The sequence below is a fragment of the Petromyzon marinus genome, unplaced genomic scaffold (genome assembly GCF_048934315.1).
Source record: "Petromyzon marinus isolate PM22_M1 ecotype Great Lakes invasive population unplaced genomic scaffold, UKy_Petmar_22M1.pri1.0 PM_Scaffold_304, whole genome shotgun sequence".
In the NCBI taxonomy this organism is placed as follows: Eukaryota; Metazoa; Chordata; class Hyperoartia; order Petromyzontiformes; family Petromyzontidae; genus Petromyzon; species Petromyzon marinus.
Window position 1 is genome coordinate 35,001 of NW_027423285.1, and position 22,480 is coordinate 57,480.

The window sequence follows — 22,480 nt, forward strand, 5'->3', positions numbered from 1 at the left end:
CACAGCTGGAGGAGCTGAGTGGTGAGGATTTGGGTGGTGGTGAGCTGAGTGATGGTGGTGGTGGTGAGCTGAGTCGTGAGGGTGGTGAGCTGAGTGATGATGGTGGCAGTGGTGAGCTGAGTGGTGATGGTGGTGGTGAGTAGCTGAGTGGTGAGTAGCTGAGTGGTGGTGAGTAGCTGAGTGGTCGTGAGTAGCTGAGTGGTGGTGAGTAGCTGAGTGGTGAGTAGCTGAGTGGTGAGTAGCTGAGTGGTGAGTAGCTGAGTGGTCTCCATCAGCTGGGTTTTTGTTTTCACAGCTGGAGGAGCTGAGTGGTGAGGATTTGGGTGGTGGTGAGCTGAGTGGTGATGGTGGTGGTGAGCTGAGTGGTGAGGGTGGTGAGCTGAGTGACCTGCAGAAGGAGCTAAGGCAAGCAGATCTCATCAGAGCGGAGATCCGGAAGCAGAGAATCCTCAAGGAGGTACCAGCATCATCATCATCAGTAGTATCATCATCAGTAGTATCATCATCATCATCATCAGTAGTATCATCATCATCATCAGTAGTAGTATCATCATCATCAGTAGTAGCATCATCATCATCAGTAGTAGTATCATCATCAGTAGTAGTATCATCATCAGTAGTATCATCATCATCATCAGTAGTAGTATCATCATCATCAGTAGTAGTATCATCATCATCGTCAGTAGTAGTATCATCATCATCATCAGTAGTATCATCATCAGTAGTAGTATCATCATCAGTAGTAGTAGCATCATCAGTAGTAGTATCATCATCATCATTTGTAGTATCATCATCAGTAGTAGTATCATCATCATTTGTAGTATCATCATCAGTAGTAGTATCATCATCATCATCAGTAGTAGTATCATCATCAGTAGTAGTATCATCATCATCAGTAGCAGTATCATCATCTTCAGTAGTAGTATCATCATCATCATTAGCATCATCATCAGTATCATCATCAGTAGTATCATCATCAGCAGTAGTATCATCATCATCAGCAGCAGTAGTATCATCATCATCAGCAGCAGTAGTATCATCATCAGCAGTAGTATCATCATCATCATCAGTAGTAGTATCATCATCATCATCGTCAGTAGTAGTATCATCATCATCATCAGTAGTATCATCATCAGTAGTAGTATCATCATCAGTAGTAGTAGCATCATCAGTAGTAGTATCATCATCATCATTTGTAGTATCATCATCAGTAGTAGTATCATCATCATCATTTGTAGTATCATCATCAGTAGTAGTATCATCATCATCAGTAGTAGTATCATCATCAGTAGTAGTATCATCATCATCAGTAGTAGTATCATCATCAGTAGTAGTATCATCATCATCAGTAGCAGTATCATCATCTTCAGTAGTAGTATCATCATCATCATTAGCATCATCATCAGTATCATCATGAGTAGTATCATCATCAGCAGTAGTATCATCATCAGCAGCAGTAGTATCATCATCATCAGCAGCAGTAGTATCATCATCAGCAGTAGTATCATCATCATCATCATCAGTAGTAGTATCATCATCATCATTAGCATCATCATCATCAGTATCATCATCAGTAGTAGTATCATCATCATCAGTATCATCATCAGTAGTAGTATCATCATCATCAGTATCATCATCATCAGTAGTAGTATCATCATCATCAGTAGTATTCATAATAAAGGTTTTTGGGTTAGATCGCGTTATTTATAAATGTGTCGTAACCCTCCACCACCCAACACGGCCAATCAGCAAAAAAAGTGTCTCGTTGACAAAAAGACAATTCACTACTTTAGCCCACCGGTGTGTTGAAGAGTGAATCCACATTTACGTAAGACCACTGCAATAATTGCAAATTCATTAATCCCTAAAAATGAGCAATACCAAATTAAGCCAAGGGCCTCAAAACCACCTAGACTCTATGGGCTACCAAAGATTCATAAAATCGGCATCCCATTACGACCCATAGTCAGTACAATTGGCTCTGCCACATATCAATTAGCAAAATATATAACCAAACAAATACAGCCCAACATCGGTAGGACATCTTCATTCATAAAAAATTCAGAACATCTTGTGAATGTGATTCAAGATATTAAACTTACTCCTGATGATATTCTGGTAAGTTTTGATGTGATTTCTCTATTCACTAAGGTTCCAGTGGACGAATCGCTTAAAGTACTTGATACACTATCATCTCAATGCACAAAACCCGGCCATCCAGTTCACCATGGAAATGGAGGTGAATAACACACTCCCATTCCTAGATATTTTGCTTGGACATGCCCTAAACGGTAAAATAACACGCGGCGTTTACAGAAAGCAAACGCACACTTGATGCCTATCTGAATGCAGAATCACATCATCATCCAGCTCAGAAATCCTCCCTTATCAAGACGCTCATTCATCGGGCTAAAACAGTGTCAGATGGTGAGAGTCTAGTGAGAGAGATTAAACACGTTAAAGACGCACTACGGCAGAATGGCTACAATAATGCTCAAATTAACAGAGCACTGAATGCCAAATCAAGATCGCAAAGCAATACTGCTGAAAGCGACCAGATTGTTAAAACAATAAAAAAAAATCCATATATCTCAGGAGTAACTGACAAATTAGCCCGTGTTTTGCAAAAGCAAAACATTACAGTAAGATTTGGTACAGTACACAAAATTCAAAAACTAGTATCTTGCACTAAAGACGCATTACCTAAACTATCAACAGAAAGTGTATATCGGATTAATTGTTTATGTGACAGCTGCTACATTGGGCAGACGGGACGTAACATCAGCGTAAGACTAAAAGAACATCAGAGAAATATTAAATTATCTCAAACACAACTGTCGGCAGTGGCAGAACATGCTTGTCAACAAGGACACTCAATTGATTTTGACAATGTTGCAGTGTTGTGTAAAACTAATTATTACTGGCAAAGACTAATTAGAGAATCCATTGAAATTGAGAGGAACAAGAATAACTTTAATCGCTCTGACAGCTACCGACTTAGTGCGGCCTGGAAGCGCATTATTAAATAATACACATTACATTTTGATTTAAAGAATTACTAATCTACAACTCATTACTAATCATAACCAATGACTGATCACTAATCGATTATATAATTACAATACCTCCGCCTCTAATCACTGCACCTGATATGAGTTAAGTGATGACGTCACCCTGCTGCTGTTCTATATAAAACCCGGAGCAATTGGAGAGGGCTTTACCATTCTGGCGAATTGCCCGATGATGCTGGAAGTATTTACCAGCGAAACGTCACAGTACAACTCAAACTCTAAATGTGGATTCACTCTTCAACACACCGGTGGGCTGAAGTAGTGAATTATTTGTCTTTTGTCAACGTGACACTTTCTTTTGCTGATTGGCCGTGTCGGGTGGTGGAGGGTTACGACACATTTATAAATAACGCGATCTAACCCAAAAACCTTTATTATGAATAATATTGGTCGCGAAAGCCTACATGTTAAACTGATCATCAGTAGTAGTATCATCATCATGATCAGTAGTAGTATCATCATCATCAGTATCATCATGATCAGTAGTAGTATCATCATCAGTAGTAGTATCATCATCATCAGTAGTAGTATCATCATGATCAGTAGTAGTATCATCATGATCAGTAGTAGTATCATCATGATCAGTAGTAGTATCATCATCATCAGTAGTAGTATCATCATCATGATCAGTAGTACCATCGTGATCAGTAGAAGTATCATCATCAGTAGTAGTATCATCATCATCAGTAGTAGTATCATCATCAGTAATAGTATCATCATCAGTAGTAGTATCATCATCAGTAGTAGTATCATCATCAGTAGTATCATCATCATCAGTATCATCATGATCGGTAGTAGTATCATCATGATCAGTAGTAGTATCATCATCAGTAGTAGTATCATCATCATCATCATCAGTAGTAGTATCATCATGATCAGTAGTAGTATCATCATCATCAGTAGTAGTATCATCATGATGATCAGTAGTAGTATCATCATGATCAGTAGTAGTATCATCAGCATGATCAGTAGTAGTATCATCAGCATGATCAGTAGTAGTATCATCATGATCAGTAGTAGTATCATCATCATGATCAGTAGTATCATCATCATCATCAGTAGTAGTATCATCATCAGTAGTAGTATCATCATCAGTAGTATCATCATCAGTAATAGTATCATCATCATCAGTAGTAGTATCATCATCATGATCAGTAGTAGTATCATCATCATCAGTATCATCATCATCAGTATCATCATGATCAGTAGTAGTATCATCATCAGTAGTAGTATCATCATCATCATCATCAGTAGTAGTAGTATCATCATCAGTAGTATCATCATCATCAGTAGTAGTATAATCATCAGTAGTAGTATCATCATCATCAGTAGTAGTATCATCATCATCAGTAGTAGTATCATCATCATCAGTAGTAGTATCATCATCATCAGTAGTAGTATCATCATCATCATCAGTAATAGTATCATCATCATCAGTAGTACTATCATCATGATCAGTAGTAGTATCATCATCATCAGTAGTAGTATCATCATCATGATCAGTAGTAGTATCATCATGATCAGTAGTAATATCATCATGATCAGTAGTAATATCATCATCATCAGTATCATCATGATCAGTAGTAGTATCATCATCATCAGTAGTATCATCATCATCAGTAGTAGTATCACCATCAGTAGTAGTATCATCATCAGTATCATCATGAGCAGTAGTAGTATCATCATCATCAGTAGTAGTATCATCATCATCATCATCAGTATCATCATGATCAGTAGTAGTATCATCATCATCATCAGTATCATCATGATCAGTAGTAGTATCATCATCATGATCAGTAGTAGTATCATCATCAGTATCATCATGATCAGTAGTAGTATCATCATCAGTATCATCATCATCAGTATCATCATGATCAGTAGTAGTATCATCATCAGTAGTAGTATCATCATCATCATCAGTAGTAGTATCATCATCAGTAGTAGTATCATCATCATCAGTAGTAGTATCATCATCAGTAGTAGTATCATCATCATCAGTAGTAGTATCATCATAAGTAGTAGTATCATCATCATCAGTAGTAGTATCATCATCATCAGTAGTAGTATCATCATCAGTAATAGTATCATCATCATCAGTAGTACTATCATCATGATCAGTAGTAGTATCATCATCATCAGTAGTAGTATCATCATCATGATCAGTAGTAGTATCATCATGATCAGTAGTAATATCATCATGATCAGTAGTAATATCATCATCAGTATCATCATGATCAGTAGTAGTATCATCATCATCAGTAGTATCATCATCAGTAGTAGTATCATCATCAGTAGTAGTATCATCATCATCAGTAGTAGTATCATCATCAGTAGTAGTATCATCATCAGTAGTTGTATCAGCATCAGTAGTAGTATCATCAGTAGTAGTATCACCATCAGTAGTAGTATCATCATCATCATCATCAGTATCATCATGAGCAGTAGTAGTATCATCATCATCAGTAGTAGTATCATCATCATCAGTATCATCATGATCAGTTGTAGTATCATCATCATCAGTATCATCATGATCAGTAGTAGTATCATCATCATGATCAGTAGTAGTATCATCATCATCATCAGTATCATCATGATCAGTAGTAGTATCATCATCAGTATCATCATGATCAGTAGTAGTATCATCATCAGTAGTAGTATCATCATCATCAGTAGTAGTATCATCATCAGTATCATCATGAGCAGTAGTAGTATCATCATCATCAGTAGTAGTATCATCATCATCAGTATCATCATGATCAGTAGTAGTATCATCATCAGTATCATCATGATCAGTAGTATCATCATCATCAGTAGTAGTATCATCATGATCAGTAGTATCATCATCAGTAGTAGTATCATCATCATCAGTAGTAGTATCATCATCATCAGTAGTAGTATCATCATGATCAGTAGTAGTATCATCAGTAGTAGTATCATCATCATCAGTAGTAGTATCATCATGATCAGTAGTAGTATCATCATCATCAGTAGTAGTATCATCATCATGATCAGTAGTAGTATCATCATGATCAGTAGTAGTATCATCATCATCAGTAGTAGTATCATCAGCATGACCAGTAGTAGTATCATCATGATCAGTAGTAGTATCATCATCATCAGTAGTAGTGTCATCATCATGATCAGTAGTAGTATCATCATCAGTAGTAGTATCATCATCAGTAGTATCATCACCAGTAATAGTATCATCATCAGTAGTAGTATCATCATCATGATCAGTAGTAGTATCATCATCATCATCAGTATCATCATCATCAGTATCATCATGATCAGTAGTAGTATCATGATCAGTAGTAGTATCATCATCATCATCATCAGTAGTAGTATCATCATCATCAGTAGTAGTATCATCATCAGTAGTAGTATCATAATCATCAGTAGTAGTATCATCATCATCAGTAGTAGTATCATCATCAGTAGTAGTATCATCATCATCAGTAGTAGTATCATCATCATCAGTAGTAGTATCATCATCATCATCAGTAATAGTATCATCATCATCAGTAGTAGTATCATCATGATCAGTAGTAGTATCATCATCATGATCAGTAGTAGTATCATCATGATCAGCAGTAATATCATCATGATCAGTAGTAATATAATCATCATCAGTATCATCATGATCAGTAGTAGTATCATCATCATCATCAGTAGTAGTATCATCATCATGATCAGTAGTAGTATCATCATCATCAGTAGTAGTATCATCATGATCAGTAGTAGTATCATCAACATCAGTAGTAGTGTCATCATCATGATCAGTAGTAGTATCATCATCATCAGTAGTAGTATCATCATCAGTAGTATCATCATCAGTAATAGTATCATCATCATCATCAGTAGTAGTATCATCATCATGATCAGTAGTAGTATCATCATCATCAGTATCATCATCATCAGTATCATCATGATCAGTAGTAGTATCATCATCAGTAGTAGTATCATCATCATCATCATCAGTAGTAGTATCATCATCAGTAGTAGTATCATAATCATCAGTAGTAGTATCATCATCATCATCATCAGTAGTAGTATCATCATCATCAGTAGTAGTATCATCATCATCAATAGTAGTATCATCATCATCATCAGTAGTAGTATCATCATCATCAGTAGTAGTATCATCATCATCAGTAGTAGTATCATCATGATCAGTAGTAGTATCATCATCATCAGTAGTAGTATCATCATCATGATCAGTAGTAGTATCATCATGATCAGTAGTAATATCATCATGATCAGTAGTAATATCATCATCATCAGTATCATCATGATCAGTAGTAGTATCATCATCATCAGTAGTAGTATCATCATCAGTAGTAGTATCATCATCATCATCAGTAGTAGTATCATCATCATCATCATCAGTAGTAGTATCATCATCATCAGTAGTAGTGTCATCATCAGTAGTTTTATCAGCATCAGTAGTAGTATCATCAGTAGTAGTATCACCATCAGTAGTAGTATCATCATCATCATCAGTATCATCATGAGCAGTAGTAGTATCATCATCATCAGTAGTAGTATCATCATCATCAGTATCATCATGATCAGTAGTAGTATCATCATCATCAGTATCATCATCATCAGTATCATCATCATCAGTAGTAGTATCATCATCATGATCAGTAGTAGTATCATCATCATCAGTATCATCATGATCAGTAGTAGTATCATCATCAGTATCATCATGATCAGTAGTAGTATCATCATCATCATCAGTAGTAGTATCATCATCATCAGTATCATCATGATCGGTAGTAGTATCATCATGATCAGTAGTAGTATCATCATCAGTAGTAGTATCATCATGATCAGTAGTAGTATCATCATGATCAGTAGTAGTATCATCATCATCAGTAGTAGTATCATCATCAGTATCATCATCATCAGTAGTAGTGTCATCATCATCATCAGTAGTAGTATCATCATGATCAGTAGTAGTATCATCATCATCAGTAGTAGTATCATCAGCATGATCAGTAGTAGTATCATTATCATCAGTAGTAGTATCATCATCAGTAGTAGTATCATCATCAGTAGTATCATCATCAGTAATAGTATCATCATCATCAGTAGTAGTATCATCATCATGATCAGTAGTAGTATCATCATCATCATCAGTATCATCATCATCATCAGTATCATCATGATCAGTAGTATCATCATCAGTAGTAGTATCATCATCATCATCAGTAGTAGTATCATCATCATCATCAGTAGTAGTATCATCATCATCATCATCATCAGTAGTAGTATCATCATCATCATCAGTAGTAGTATCATCATCAGTAGTAGTATCATCATCAGTAGTAGTATCATCATCATCAGTAATAGTATCATCATCAGTAGTAGTATCATCATGATCAGTAGTAGTATCATCATCATCAGTAGTAGTATCATCATCATGATCAGTAGTAGTATCATCATGATCAGTAGTAATATCATCATGATCAGTAGTAATATCATCATCATCAGTATCATCATGATCAGAAGTAGTATCATCATCATCAGTAGTAGTATCATCATCAGTAGTAGTATCATCATCATCAGTAGTAGTATCATCATCATCAGTAGTAGTATCATCATCAGTAGTTGTATCAGCATCAGTAGTAGTATCATCAGTAGTAGTATCACCATCAGTAGTAGTATCATCATCATCAGTATCATCATGAGCAGTAGTAGTATCATCATCATCAGTAGTAGTATCATCATCATCAGTATCATCATCATCAGTAGTATCATCATCATCATCAGTATCATCATGATCAGTAGTAGTATCATCATCATCAGTATCATCATCAGTAGTAGTATCATCATCATCAGTATCATCATGATCAGTAGTATCATCATCATCAGTATCATCATGATCAGTAGTAGTATCATCATCATCAGTATCATCATGATCAGTAGTAGTATCATCATCATCATCATCAGTATCATCATGATCAGTAGTAGTATCATCATCATCATCAGTAGTAGTATCATCATCATCATCAGTAGTAGTATCATCATCAGTATCATCATGAGCAGTAGTAGTATCATCATCATCAGTAGTAGTATCATCATCATCAGTATCATCATGATCAGAAGTAGTATCATCATCAGTATCATCATGATCAGTAGAAGTATCATCATCATGATCAGTAGTAGTATCATCATCATCAGTATCATCATCATTAGTAGTAGTATCATCATCATCAGTATCATCATGATCAGTAGTAGTATCATCATCAGTATCATCATGATCAGTAGTATCATCATCATCAGTAGTAGTATCATCATGATCAGTAGTATCATCATGATCAGTAGTAGTATCATCATCATCAGTATCATCATGATCAGTATCATCATGATCAGTAGTTGTATCATCATCATGATCAGTAGTAGTATCATCATCATCAGTATCATCATGATCAGTAGTAGTATCATCATCATCAGTATCATCATGATCAGTAGTAGTATCATCATCATCAGTATCATCATGATCAGTAGTAGTATCATCATCATCAGTAGTAGTATCATCATCAGTAGTAGTATCATCATCAGTATCATCATGAGCAGTAATAGTATCATCATCATCAGTAGTAGTATCATTATTATCATGATCAGTAGTAGTATCATCATCAGTATCATCATGATCAGTAGTAGTATCATCATCATGATCAGTAGTAGTAGTATCATCATCATCAGTATCATCATCAGTAGTAGTATCATCATCAGTATCATCATGATCAGTAGTAGTATCATCATCATGATCAGTAGTAGTATCATCATCATCAGTATCATCATGATCAGTAGTAGTATCATCATCATCAGTATCATCATGATCAGTAGTAGTATCATCATCATCAGTATCATCATGATCAGTAGTAGTATCATCATCATGATCAGTAGTAGTATCAGCATCATCAGTATCATCATGATCAGTAGTAGTATCATCATCATCATCATGAGCAGTAGTAGTATCATCATCATCAGTAGTAGTATCATCATCATCAGTATCATCATGATCGGTAGTAGTATCATCATCAGTATCATCATGATCAGTAGTAGTATCATCATCATCAGTAGTAGTATCATCATCATCAGTATCATCAGTAGTAGTATCATCATCATCAGTATCATCATGATCAGTAGTATCATCATCATCATCAGTATCATCATGATCAGTAGTATTATCATCATTATCAGTATCATCATCATCAGTAGTAGTATCATCATCATCAGTAGTAGTAACATCATCAGTAGTAGTATCATCATCAGTATCATCATCAGTAGTAGTATTATCATCATCATCAGTAGTAGTATCATCATCATCAGTAGTAGTATCATCATCAGTATCATCATCATCAGTAGTAGTGTCATCATCATCATCATCAGTAGTAGTATCATCATCAGTATCATCATCATCAGTAGTAGTATTATCATCATCATCAGTAGTAGTATCATCATCATCATCATCAGTAGTAGTATCATCATCAGTAGTAGTATCATCATCATCAGTAGTATCATCATCAGTAGTAGTATCATCATCATCAGTAGTAGTATCATCATCATCATCAGTAGTAGTATCATCATCATCAGTATCATCATCATCAGTAGTAGTATCATCATCATCAGTAGTAGTATCATCATCAGTAGTAGTATCATCATCATCAACAGTAGTAGTATCATCATCATCATCAGTAGTAGTATCATCATCAGTATCATCATGAGCAGTAGTAGTATCATCATCATCAGTAGTAGTATCATTATCATCATGATCAGTAGTAGTATCATCATCAGTATCATCATGATCAGTAGTAGTATCATCATCATGATCAGTAGTAGTTTCCTCATCATCAGTATCATCATCAGTAGTAGTATCATCAGTATCATCATGATCAGTAGTAGTATCATCATCATGATCAGTAGTAGTATCATCATCATCAGTATCATCATGATCAGTAGTAGTATCATCATCAGTATCATCATGATCAGTAGTAGTATCATCATCATCAGTATCATCATGATCAGTAGTAGTATCATCATCATGATCAGTAGTAGTATCATCATCATCAGTATCATCATGATCAGTAGTAGTATCATCATCATCATCATGAGCAGTAGTAGTATCATCATCATCAGTAGTAGTATCATCATCATCAGTATCATCATGATCAGTAGTAGTATCATCATCAGTATCATCATGATCAGTAGTAGTATCATCATCAGTAGTAGTATCATCATCATCAGTATCATCAGTAGTAGTATCATCATCATCAGTATCATCATGATCAGTAGTATCATCATCATCAGTATCATCATGATCAGTAGTATCATCATCATCAGTATCATCATGATCAGTAGTATTATCATCATGATCAGTATCATCATCATCAGTAGTAGTATCATCATCATCAGTATCAGCATGATCAGTCGTAGTATCATCATCATCTGTATCATCATCAGTAGTAGTATCATCATCATCATCAGTAGTAGTATCATCATCAGTAGTAGTATCATCATCAGTATCATCATCAGTAGTAGTATTATCATCATCATCAGTAGTAGTATCATCATCAGTAGTAGTATCATCATCAGTATCATCATCATCAGTAGTAGTATCATCATCATCATCAGTAGTAGTATCATCATCATCAGTAGTAGTATTATCATCATCATCATCAGTAGTAGTATCATCATCAGTAGTAGTATCATCATCAGTATCATCATCATCAGTAGTAGTAGCATCATCATCAGTAGTAGTAGTATCATCATCATCAGTAGTAGTATCATCATCATCAGTAGTAGTATCATCATCATCAGTAGTAGTATCATCATCATCATCATCAGTATCATCATCATCAGTAGTAGTATCATCATCAGTAGTAGTATCATCATCATCAGTAGTAGTATCATCATCAGTATCATCATCATCAGTAGTAGTATCATCATCATCATCATCAGTAGTAGTATCATCATCATCAGTAGTAGTATCATCATCAGTATCATCATCATCAGTAGTAGTATTATCATCATCATCAGTAGTAGTATCATCATCAGTAGTAGTATCATCATCAGTATCATCATCAGTAGTAGTATCATCATCATCATCAGTAGTATCATCATCAGTAGTAGTATCATCATCAGTAGTAGTATCATCATCATCAGTAGTAGTATCATCATCATCAGTAGTAGTATCATCATCAGTAGTAGTATCATCATCAGTATCATCATCAGTAGTAGTATTATCATCATCATCATCAGTAGTAGTATCATCATCATGATCAGTAGTAGTATCATCATCATCAGTAGTAGTATCATCATGATCAGTAGTAGTATCATCAACATCAGTAGTAGTGTCATCATCATGATCAGTAGTAGTATCATCATCATCAGTAGTAGTATCATCATCAGTAGTAGTATCATCATCAGTAGTATCATCATCAGTAATAGTATCATCATCATCAGTAGTAGTATCATCATCATGATCAGTAGTAGTATCATCATCATCAGTATCATCATCATCAGTATCATCATGATCAGTAGTAGTATCATCATCAGTAGTAGTATCATCATCATCATCATCAGTAGTAGTACCATCATCATCAGTAGTAGTATCATAATCATCAGTAGTAGTATCATCATCATCATCATCAGTAGTAGTATCATCATCATCATCAGTAGTAGTATCATCATCATCAGTAGTAGTATCATCATCATCATCATCAGTAGTAGTATCATCATCAGTAGTAGTATCATCATCATGATCAGTAGTAGTATCATCATCATCAGTAGTAGTATCATCATCATGATCAGTAGTAGTATCATCATGATCAGTAGTAATATCATCATGATCAGTAGTAATATCATCATCATCAGTATCATCATGATCAGTAGTAGTATCATCATCATCAGTATCATCAGTAGTAGTATCATCATCATCAGTATCATCATGATCAGTAGTATCATCATCATCATCAGTATCATCATGATCAGTAGTATTATCATCATTATCAGTATCATCATCATCAGTAGTAGTATCATCATCATCAGTAGTAGTAACATCATCAGTAGTAGTATCATCATCAGTATCATCATCAGTAGTAGTATTATCATCATCATCAGTAGTAGTATCATCATCATCAGTAGTAGTATCATCATCAGTATCATCATCATCAGTAGTAGTGTCATCATCATCATCAGTAGTAGTATCATCATCAGTATCATCATCATCAGTAGTAGTATTATCATCATCATCAGTAGTAGTATCATCATCATCATCAGTAGTAGTATCATCATCAGTAGTAGTATCATCATCATCAGTAGTATCATCATCAGTAGTAGTATCATCATCATCAGTAGTAGTATCATCATCATCAGTAGTAGTATCATCATCATCATCAGTATCATCATCATCAGTAGTAGTATCATCATCATCAGTAGTAGTATCATCATCAGTAGTAGTATCATCATCATCAACAGTAGTAGTATCATCATCATCATCAGTAGTAGTATCATCATCAGTATCATCATGAGCAGTAGTAGTATCATCATCATCAGTAGTAGTATCATTATCATCATGATCAGTAGTAGTATCATCATCAGTATCATCATGATCAGTAGTAGTATCATCATCATGATCAGTAGTAGTTTCATCATCATCAGTATCATCATCAGTAGTAGTATCATCAGTATCATCATGATCAGTAGTAGTATCATCATCATGATCAGTAGTAGTATCATCATCATCAGTATCATCATGATCAGTAGTAGTATCATCATCAGTATCATCATGATCAGTAGTAGTATCATCATCAGTATCATCATGATCAGTAGTAGTATCATCATCATGATCAGTAGTAGTATCATCATCATCAGTATCATCATGATCAGTAGTAGTATCATCATCATCATCATGAGCAGTAGTAGTATCATCATCATCAGTAGTAGTATCATCATCATCAGTATCATCATGATCAGTAGTAGTATCATCATCAGTATCATCATGATCAGTAGTAGTATCATCATCAGTAGTAGTATCATCATCATCAGTATCATCAGTAGTAGTATCATCATCATCAGTATCATCATGATCAGTAGTATCATCATCATCAGTATCATCATGATCAGTAGTATCATCATCATCAGTATCATCATGATCAGTAGTATTATCATCATGATCAGTATCATCATCATCAGTAGTAGTATCATCATCAGTATCAGCATGATCAGTCGTAGTATCATCATCATCTGTATCATCATCAGTAGTAGTATTATCATCATCATCAGTAGTAGTATCATCATCAGTAGTAGTATCATCATCAGTATCATCATCAGTAGTAGTATTATCATCATCATCAGTAGTAGTATCATCATCATCATCAGTAGTAGTATCATCATCAGTATCATCATCATCAGTAGTAGTATCATCATCATCATCAGTAGTAGTATCATCATCATCAGTAGTAGTATCATCATCATCATCATCAGTAGTAGTATCATCATCAGTAGTAGTATCATCATCAGTATCATCATCATCAGTAGTAGTAGCATCATCATCAGTAGTAGTAGTATCATCATCATCAGTAGTAGTATCATCATCATCAGTAGTAGTATCATCATCATCAGTAGTAGTATCATCATCATCATCAGTATCATCATCATCAGTAGTAGTATCATCATCATCATCAGTAGTAGTATCATCATCATCAGTAGTAGTATCATCATCAGTATCATCATCATCAGTAGTAGTATCATCATCATCATCATCAGTAGTAGTATCATCATCATCAGTAGTAGTATCATCATCAGTATCATCATCATCAGTAGTAGTATTATCATCATCATCAGTAGTAGTATCATCATCAGTAGTAGTATCATCATCAGTATCATCATCAGTAGTAGTATCATCATCATCATCATCAGTAGTATCATCATCAGTAGTAGTATCATCATCAGTAGTAGTATCATCATCATCAGTAGTAGTATCATCATCATCAGTAGTAGTATCATCATCAGTAGTAGTATCATCATCAGTATCATCATCAGTAGTAGTATTATCATCATCAGTAGTAGTATCATCATCATGATCAGTAGTAGTATCATCATCATCAGTAGTAGTATCATCATGATCAGTAGTAGTATCATCAACATCAGTAGTAGTGTCATCATCATGATCAGTAGTAGTATCATCATCATCAGTAGTAGTATCATCATCAGTAGTAGTATCATCATCAGTAGTATCATCATCAGTAATAGTATCATCATCATCATCATCATCAGTAGTAGTATCATCATCATGATCAGTAGTAGTATCATCATCATCAGTATCATCATCATCAGTATCATCATGATCAGTAGTAGTATCATCATCAGTAGTAGTATCATCATCATCATCAGTAGTAGTACCATCATCATCAGTAGTAGTATCATAATCATCAGTAGAAGTATCATCATCATCATCATCAGTAGTAGTGTCATCATCATCATCAGTAGTAGTATCATCATCATCAGTAGTAGTATCATCATCATCATCAGTAGTAGTATCATCATCAGTAGTAGTATCATCATCATGATCAGTAGTAGTATCATCATCATCAGTAGTAGTATCATCATCATGATCAGTAGTAGTATCATCATGATCAGTAGTAATATCATCATGATCAGTAGTAATATCATCATCATCAGTATCATCATGATCAGTAGTAGTATCATCATCATCATCAGTAGTAGTATCATCATCAGTAGTAGTATCATCATCATCAGTAGTAGTATCATCATCATCATCAGTAGTAGTATCATCATCATCAGTAGTAGTGTCATCATCAGTAGTTTTATCAGCATCAGTAGTAGTATCATCAGTAGTAGTATCACCATCAGTAGTAGTATCATCATCATCATCATCAGTATCATCATGAGCAGTAGTAGTATCATCATCATCAGTAGTAGTATCATCATCATCAGTATCATCATGATCAGTAGTAGTATCATCATCATCAGTATCATCATCATCAGTATCATCATCATCAGTAGTAGTATCATCATCATGATCAGTAGTAGTATCATCATCATCAGTATCATCATGATCAGTAGTAGTATCATCATCATCAGTATCATCATGATCAGTAGTAGTATCATCATCATCAGTAGTAGTATCATCATCATCAGTAGTAGTATCATCATCAGTATCATCATGAGCAGTAGTATCATCATCATCAGTAGTAGTATCATCATCATCAGTATCATCATGATCAGTCGTAGTATCATCATCATCAGTATCATCATGATCAGTAGTAGTATCATCATGATCAGTAGTAGTATCATCATCATCAGTAGTAGTATCATCATCATCAGTAATAGTATCATCATCATCAGTAGCAGTATCATCATCATCAGTAGTAGTATCATCATGATCAGTAGTAGTATCATCATCATCAGTATCATCATGATCGGTAGTAGTATCATCATGATCAGTAGTAGTATCATCATCAGTAGTAGTATCATCATCATGATCAGTAGAAGTATCATCATGATCAGTAGTAGTATCATCATCAGTAGTAGTATCATCATCAGTATCATCATCATCAGTAGTAGTGTCATCATCATCATCAGTAGTAGTATCATCATGATCAGTAGTAGTATCATCATCATCAGTAGTAGTATCATCAGCATGATCAGTAGTAGTATCATTATCATCAGTAGTAGTATCATCATCAGTAGTAGTATCATCATCAGTAGTATCATCATCAGTAATAGTATCATCATCATCAGTAGTAGTATCATCATCATGATCAGTAGTAGTATCATCATCATCATCAGTATCATCATCATCAGTATCATCATGATCAGTAGTATCATCATCAGTAGTAGTATCATCATCATCATCATCAGTAGTAGTATCATCATCATCATCAGTAGTAGTATCATCATCATCAGTAGTAGTATCATCATCATCAGTAGTAGTATCATCATCAGTAGTAGTATCATCATCAGTATCATCATCAGTAGTAGTATTATCATCATCATCATCAGTAGTAGTATCATCATCATGATCAGTAGTAGTATCATCATCATCAGTAGTAGTATCATCATGATCAGTAGTAGTATCATCAACATCAGTAGTAGTGTCATCATCATGATCAGTAGTAGTATCATCATCATCAGTAGTAGTATCATCATCAGTAGTAGTATCATCATCAGTAGTATCATCATCAGTAATAGTATCATCATCATCAGTAGTAGTATCATCATCATGATCAGTAGTAGTATCATCATCATCAGTATCATCATCATCAGTATCATCATGATCAGTAGTAGTATCATCATCAGTAGTAGTATCATCATCATCATCATCAGTAGTAGTACCATCATCATCAGTAGTAGTATCATAATCATCAGTAGTAGTATCATCATCATCATCAGTAGTAGTATCATCATCATCATCAGTAGTAGTATCATCATCATCAGTAGTAGTATCATCATCATCATCAGTAGTAGTATCATCATCAGTAGTAGTATCATCATCATGATCAGTAGTAGTATCATCATCATCAGTAGTAGTATCATCATCATGATCAGTAGTAGTATCATCATGATCAGTAGTAATATCATCATGATCAGTAGTAATATCATCATCATCAGTATCATCATGATCAGTAGTAGTATCATCATCATCAGTAGTAGTATCATCATCATCAGTATCATCAGTAGTAGTATCATCATCATCAGTATCATCATGATCAGTAGTATCATCATCATCATCAGTATCATCATGATCAGTAGTATTATCATCATTATCAGTATCATCATCATCAGTAGTAGTATCATCATCATCAGTAGTAGTAACATCATCAGTAGTAGTATCATCATCAGTATCATCATCAGTAGTAGTATTATCATCATCATCAGTAGTAGTATCATCATCATCAGTAGTAGTATCATCATCAGTATCATCATCATCAGTAGTAGTGTCATCATCATCATCAGTAGTAGTATCATCATCAGTATCATCATCATCAGTAGTAGTATTATCATCATCATCAGTAGTAGTATCATCATCATCATCATCAGTAGTAGTATCATCATCAGTAGTAGTATCATCATCATCAGTAGTATCATCATCAGTAGTAGTAGTATCATCATCAGTAGTAGTATCATCATCATCAGTAGTAGTATCATCATCATCATCAGTAGTAGTATCATCATCATCATCAGTATCATCATCATCAGTAGTAGTATCATCATCATCAGTAGTAGTATCATCATCAGTAGTAGTATCATCATCATCAACAGTAGTAGTATCATCATCAGTAGTAGTATCATCATCAGTATCATCATGAGCAGTAGTAGTATCATCATCATCAGTAGTAGTATCATTATCATCATGATCAGTAGTAGTATCATCATCAGTATCATCATGATCAGTAGTAGTATCATCATCATGATCAGTAGTAGTTTCATCATCATCAGTATCATCATCAGTAGTAGTATCATCAGTATCATCATGATCAGTAGTAGTATCATCATCATGATCAGTAGTAGTATCATCATCATCAGTATCATCATGATCAGTAGTAGTATCATCATCAGTATCATCATGATCAGTAGTAGTATCATCATCATCAGTATCATCATGATCAGTAGTAGTATCATCATCATGATCAGTAGTAGTATCATCATCATCAGTATCATCATGATCAGTAGTAGTATCATCATCATCATCATGAGCAGTAGTAGTATCATCATCATCAGTAGTAGTATCATCATCATCAGTATCATCATGATCAGTAGTAGTATCATCATCAGTATCATCATGATCAGTAGTAGTATCATCATCAGTAGTAGTATCATCATCATCAGTATCATCAGTAGTAGTATCATCATCATCAGTATCATCATGATCAGTAGTATCATCATCATCAGTATCATCATGATCAGTAGTATCATCATCATCAGTATCATCATGATCAGTAGTATTATCATCATGATCAGTATCATCATCATCAGTAGTATCATCATCATCAGTATCAGCATGATCAGTCGTAGTATCATCATCATCTGTATCATCATCAGTAGTAGTATCATCATCATCATCAGTAGTAGTATCATCATCAGTAGTAGTATCATCATCAGTATCATCATCAGTAGTAGTATTATCATCATCAGTAGTAGTATCATCATCATCATCAGTAGTAGTATCATCATCAGTATCATCATCATCAGTAGTAGTATCATCATCATCATCAGTAGTAGTATCATCATCATCAGTAGTAGTATTATCATCATCATCATCAGTAGTAGTATCATCATCAGTAGTAGTATCATCATCAGTATCATCATCATCAGTAGTAGTAGCATCATCATCAGTAGTAGTAGTATCATCATCATCAGTATTAGTATCATCATCATCAGTAGTAGTATCATCATCATCAGTAGTAGTATCATCATCATCATCAGTATCATCATCATCAGTAGTAGTATCATCATCATCATCATCAGTAGTAGTATCATCATCATCAGTAGTAGTATCATCATCAGTATCATCATCATCAGTAGTAGTATCATCATCATCATCAGTAGTAGTATCATCATCATCAGTAGTAGTATCATCATCAGTATCATCATCATCAGTAGTAGTATTATCATCATCATCAGTAGTAGTATCATCATCAGTAGTAGTATCATCATCAGTATCATCATCAGTAGTAGTATCATCATCATCATCAGTAGTATCATCATCAGTAGTAGTATCATCATCAGTAGTAGTATCATCATCATCAGTAGTAGTATCATCATCATCAGTAGTAGTATCATCATCAGTAGTAGTATCATCATCAGTATCATCATCAGTAGTAGTATTATCATCATCATCATCAGTAGTAGTATCATCATCATGATCAGTAGTAGTATCATCATCATCAGTAGTAGTATCATCATGATCAGTAGTAGTATCATCAACATCAGTAGTAGTGTCATCATCATGATCAGTAGTAGTATCATCATCATCAGTAGTAGTATCATCATCAGTAGTAGTATCATCATCAGTAGTATCATCATCAGTAATAGTATCATCATCATCATCAGTAGTAGTATCATCATCATGATCAGTAGTAGTATCATCATCATCAGTATCATCATCATCAGTATCATCATGATCAGTAGTAGTATCATCATCAGTAGTAGTATCATCATCATCATCAGTAGTAGTACCATCATCATCAGTAGTAGTATCATAATCATCAGTAGTAGTATCATCATCATCAGTAGTAGTATCATCATCATCATCAGTAGTAGTATCATCATCATCAGTAGTAGTATCATCATCATCATCAGTAGTAGTATCATCATCAGTAGTAGTATCATCATCATGATCAGTAGTAGTATCATCATCATCAGTAGTAGTATCATCATGATCAGTAGTAATATCATCATGATCAGTAGTAATATCATCATCATCAGTATCATCATGATCAGTAGTAGTATCATCATCATCATCAGTAGTAGTATCATCATCAGTAGTAGTATCATCATCATCATCAGTAGTAGTATCATCATCATCATCAGTAGTAGTATCATCATCATCAGTAGTAGTGTCATCATCAGTAGTTTTATCAGCATCAGTAGTAGTATCATCAGTAGTAGTATCACCATCAGTAGTAGTATCATCATCATCATCAGTATCATCATGAGCAGTAGTAGTATCATCATCATCAGTAGTAGTATCATCATCATCAGTATCATCATGATCAGTAGTAGTATCATCATCATCAGTATCATCATCATCAGTATCATCATCATCAGTAGTAGTATCATCATCATGATCAGTAGTAGTATCATCATCATCAGTATCATCATGATCAGTAGTAGTATCATCATCATCAGTATCATCATGATCAGTAGTAGTATCATCATCATCATCAGTAGTAGTATCATCATCATCAGTAGTAGTATCATCATCAGTATCATCATGAGCAGTAGTATCATCATCATCAGTAGTAGTATCATCATCATCAGTATCATCATGATCAGTCGTAGTATCATCATCATCAGTATCATCATGATCAGTAGTAGTATCATCATCATCAGTAGTAGTATCATCATCATCAGTAGTAGTATCATCATCATCAGTAATAGTATCATCATCATCAGTAGCAGTATCATCATCATCAGTAGTAGTATCATCATGATCAGTAGTAGTATCATCATCATCAGTATCATCATGATCGGTAGTAGTATCATCATGATCAGTAGTAGTATCATCATCAGTAGTAGTATCATCATCATGATCAGTAGTAGTATCATCATGATCAGTAGTAGTATCATCATCAGTAGTAGTATCATCATCAGTATCATCATCATCAGTAGTAGTGTCATCATCATCATCAGTAGTAGTATCATCATGATCAGTAGTAGTATCATCATCATCAGTAGTAGTATCATCAGCATGATCAGTAGTAGTATCATTATCATCAGTAGTAGTATCATCATCAGTAGTAGTATCATCATCAGTAGTATCATCATCAGTAATAGTATCATCATCATCAGTAGTAGTATCATCATCATGATCAGTAGTAGTATCATCATCATCATCAGTATCATCATCATCATCAGTATCATCATGATCAGTAGTATCATCATCAGTAGTAGTATCATCATCATCATCAGTAGTAGTATCATCATCATCATCAGTAGTAGTATCATCATCATCATCAGTAGTAGTATCATCATCAGTAGTAGTATCATCATCAGTAGTAGTATCATCATCAGTAGTAGTATCATCATCATCAGTAATAGTATCATCATCAGTAGTAGTATCATCATGATCAGTAGTAGTATCATCATCATCAGTAGTAGTATCATCATCATGATCAGTAGTAGCATCATCATGATCAGTAGTAATATCATCATGATCAGTAGTAATATCATCATCATCAGTATCATCATGATCAGTAGTAGTATCATCATCATCAGTAGTAGTATCATCATCAGTAGTAGTATCATCATCATCAGTAGTAGTATCATCATCATCAGTAGTAGTATCATCATCAGTATCATCATGATCAGTAGTAGTATCATCATCATCAGTATCATCATGATCAGTAGTAGTATCATCATCATCAGTATCATCATGATCAGTAGTAGTATCATCATCAGTATCATCATGATCAGTAGTATCATCATCATCAGTAGTAGTATCATCATGATCAGTAGTATCATCATCATCATCAGTAGTAGTATCATCATCATCAGTAGTAGTATCATCATCATCAGTAGTAGTATCATCATGATCAGTAGTAGTATCATCAGTAGTAGTATCATCATCATCAGTAGTAGTATCATCATGATCAGTAGTAGTATCATCATCATCAGTAGTAGTATCATCATCATCATGATCAGTAGTAGTA

At 34.3% G+C, this 22,480-nt stretch overlaps 1 protein-coding gene across 1 annotated transcript in view; it reads left to right on the forward strand.

Moving 5' to 3' along the window:
• LOC142923152 (uncharacterized) overlaps positions 1-22,480 on the forward strand; it is an 82,358-nt gene that overhangs the window by 5,943 nt on the left and 53,935 nt on the right. Inside the window, exon 3 of the mRNA XM_076064085.1 lies at positions 296-457. Coding sequence (XP_075920200.1) covers positions 296-457 — 162 coding nt within the window. The remainder of the gene's footprint in view (positions 1-295; positions 458-22,480) is intronic.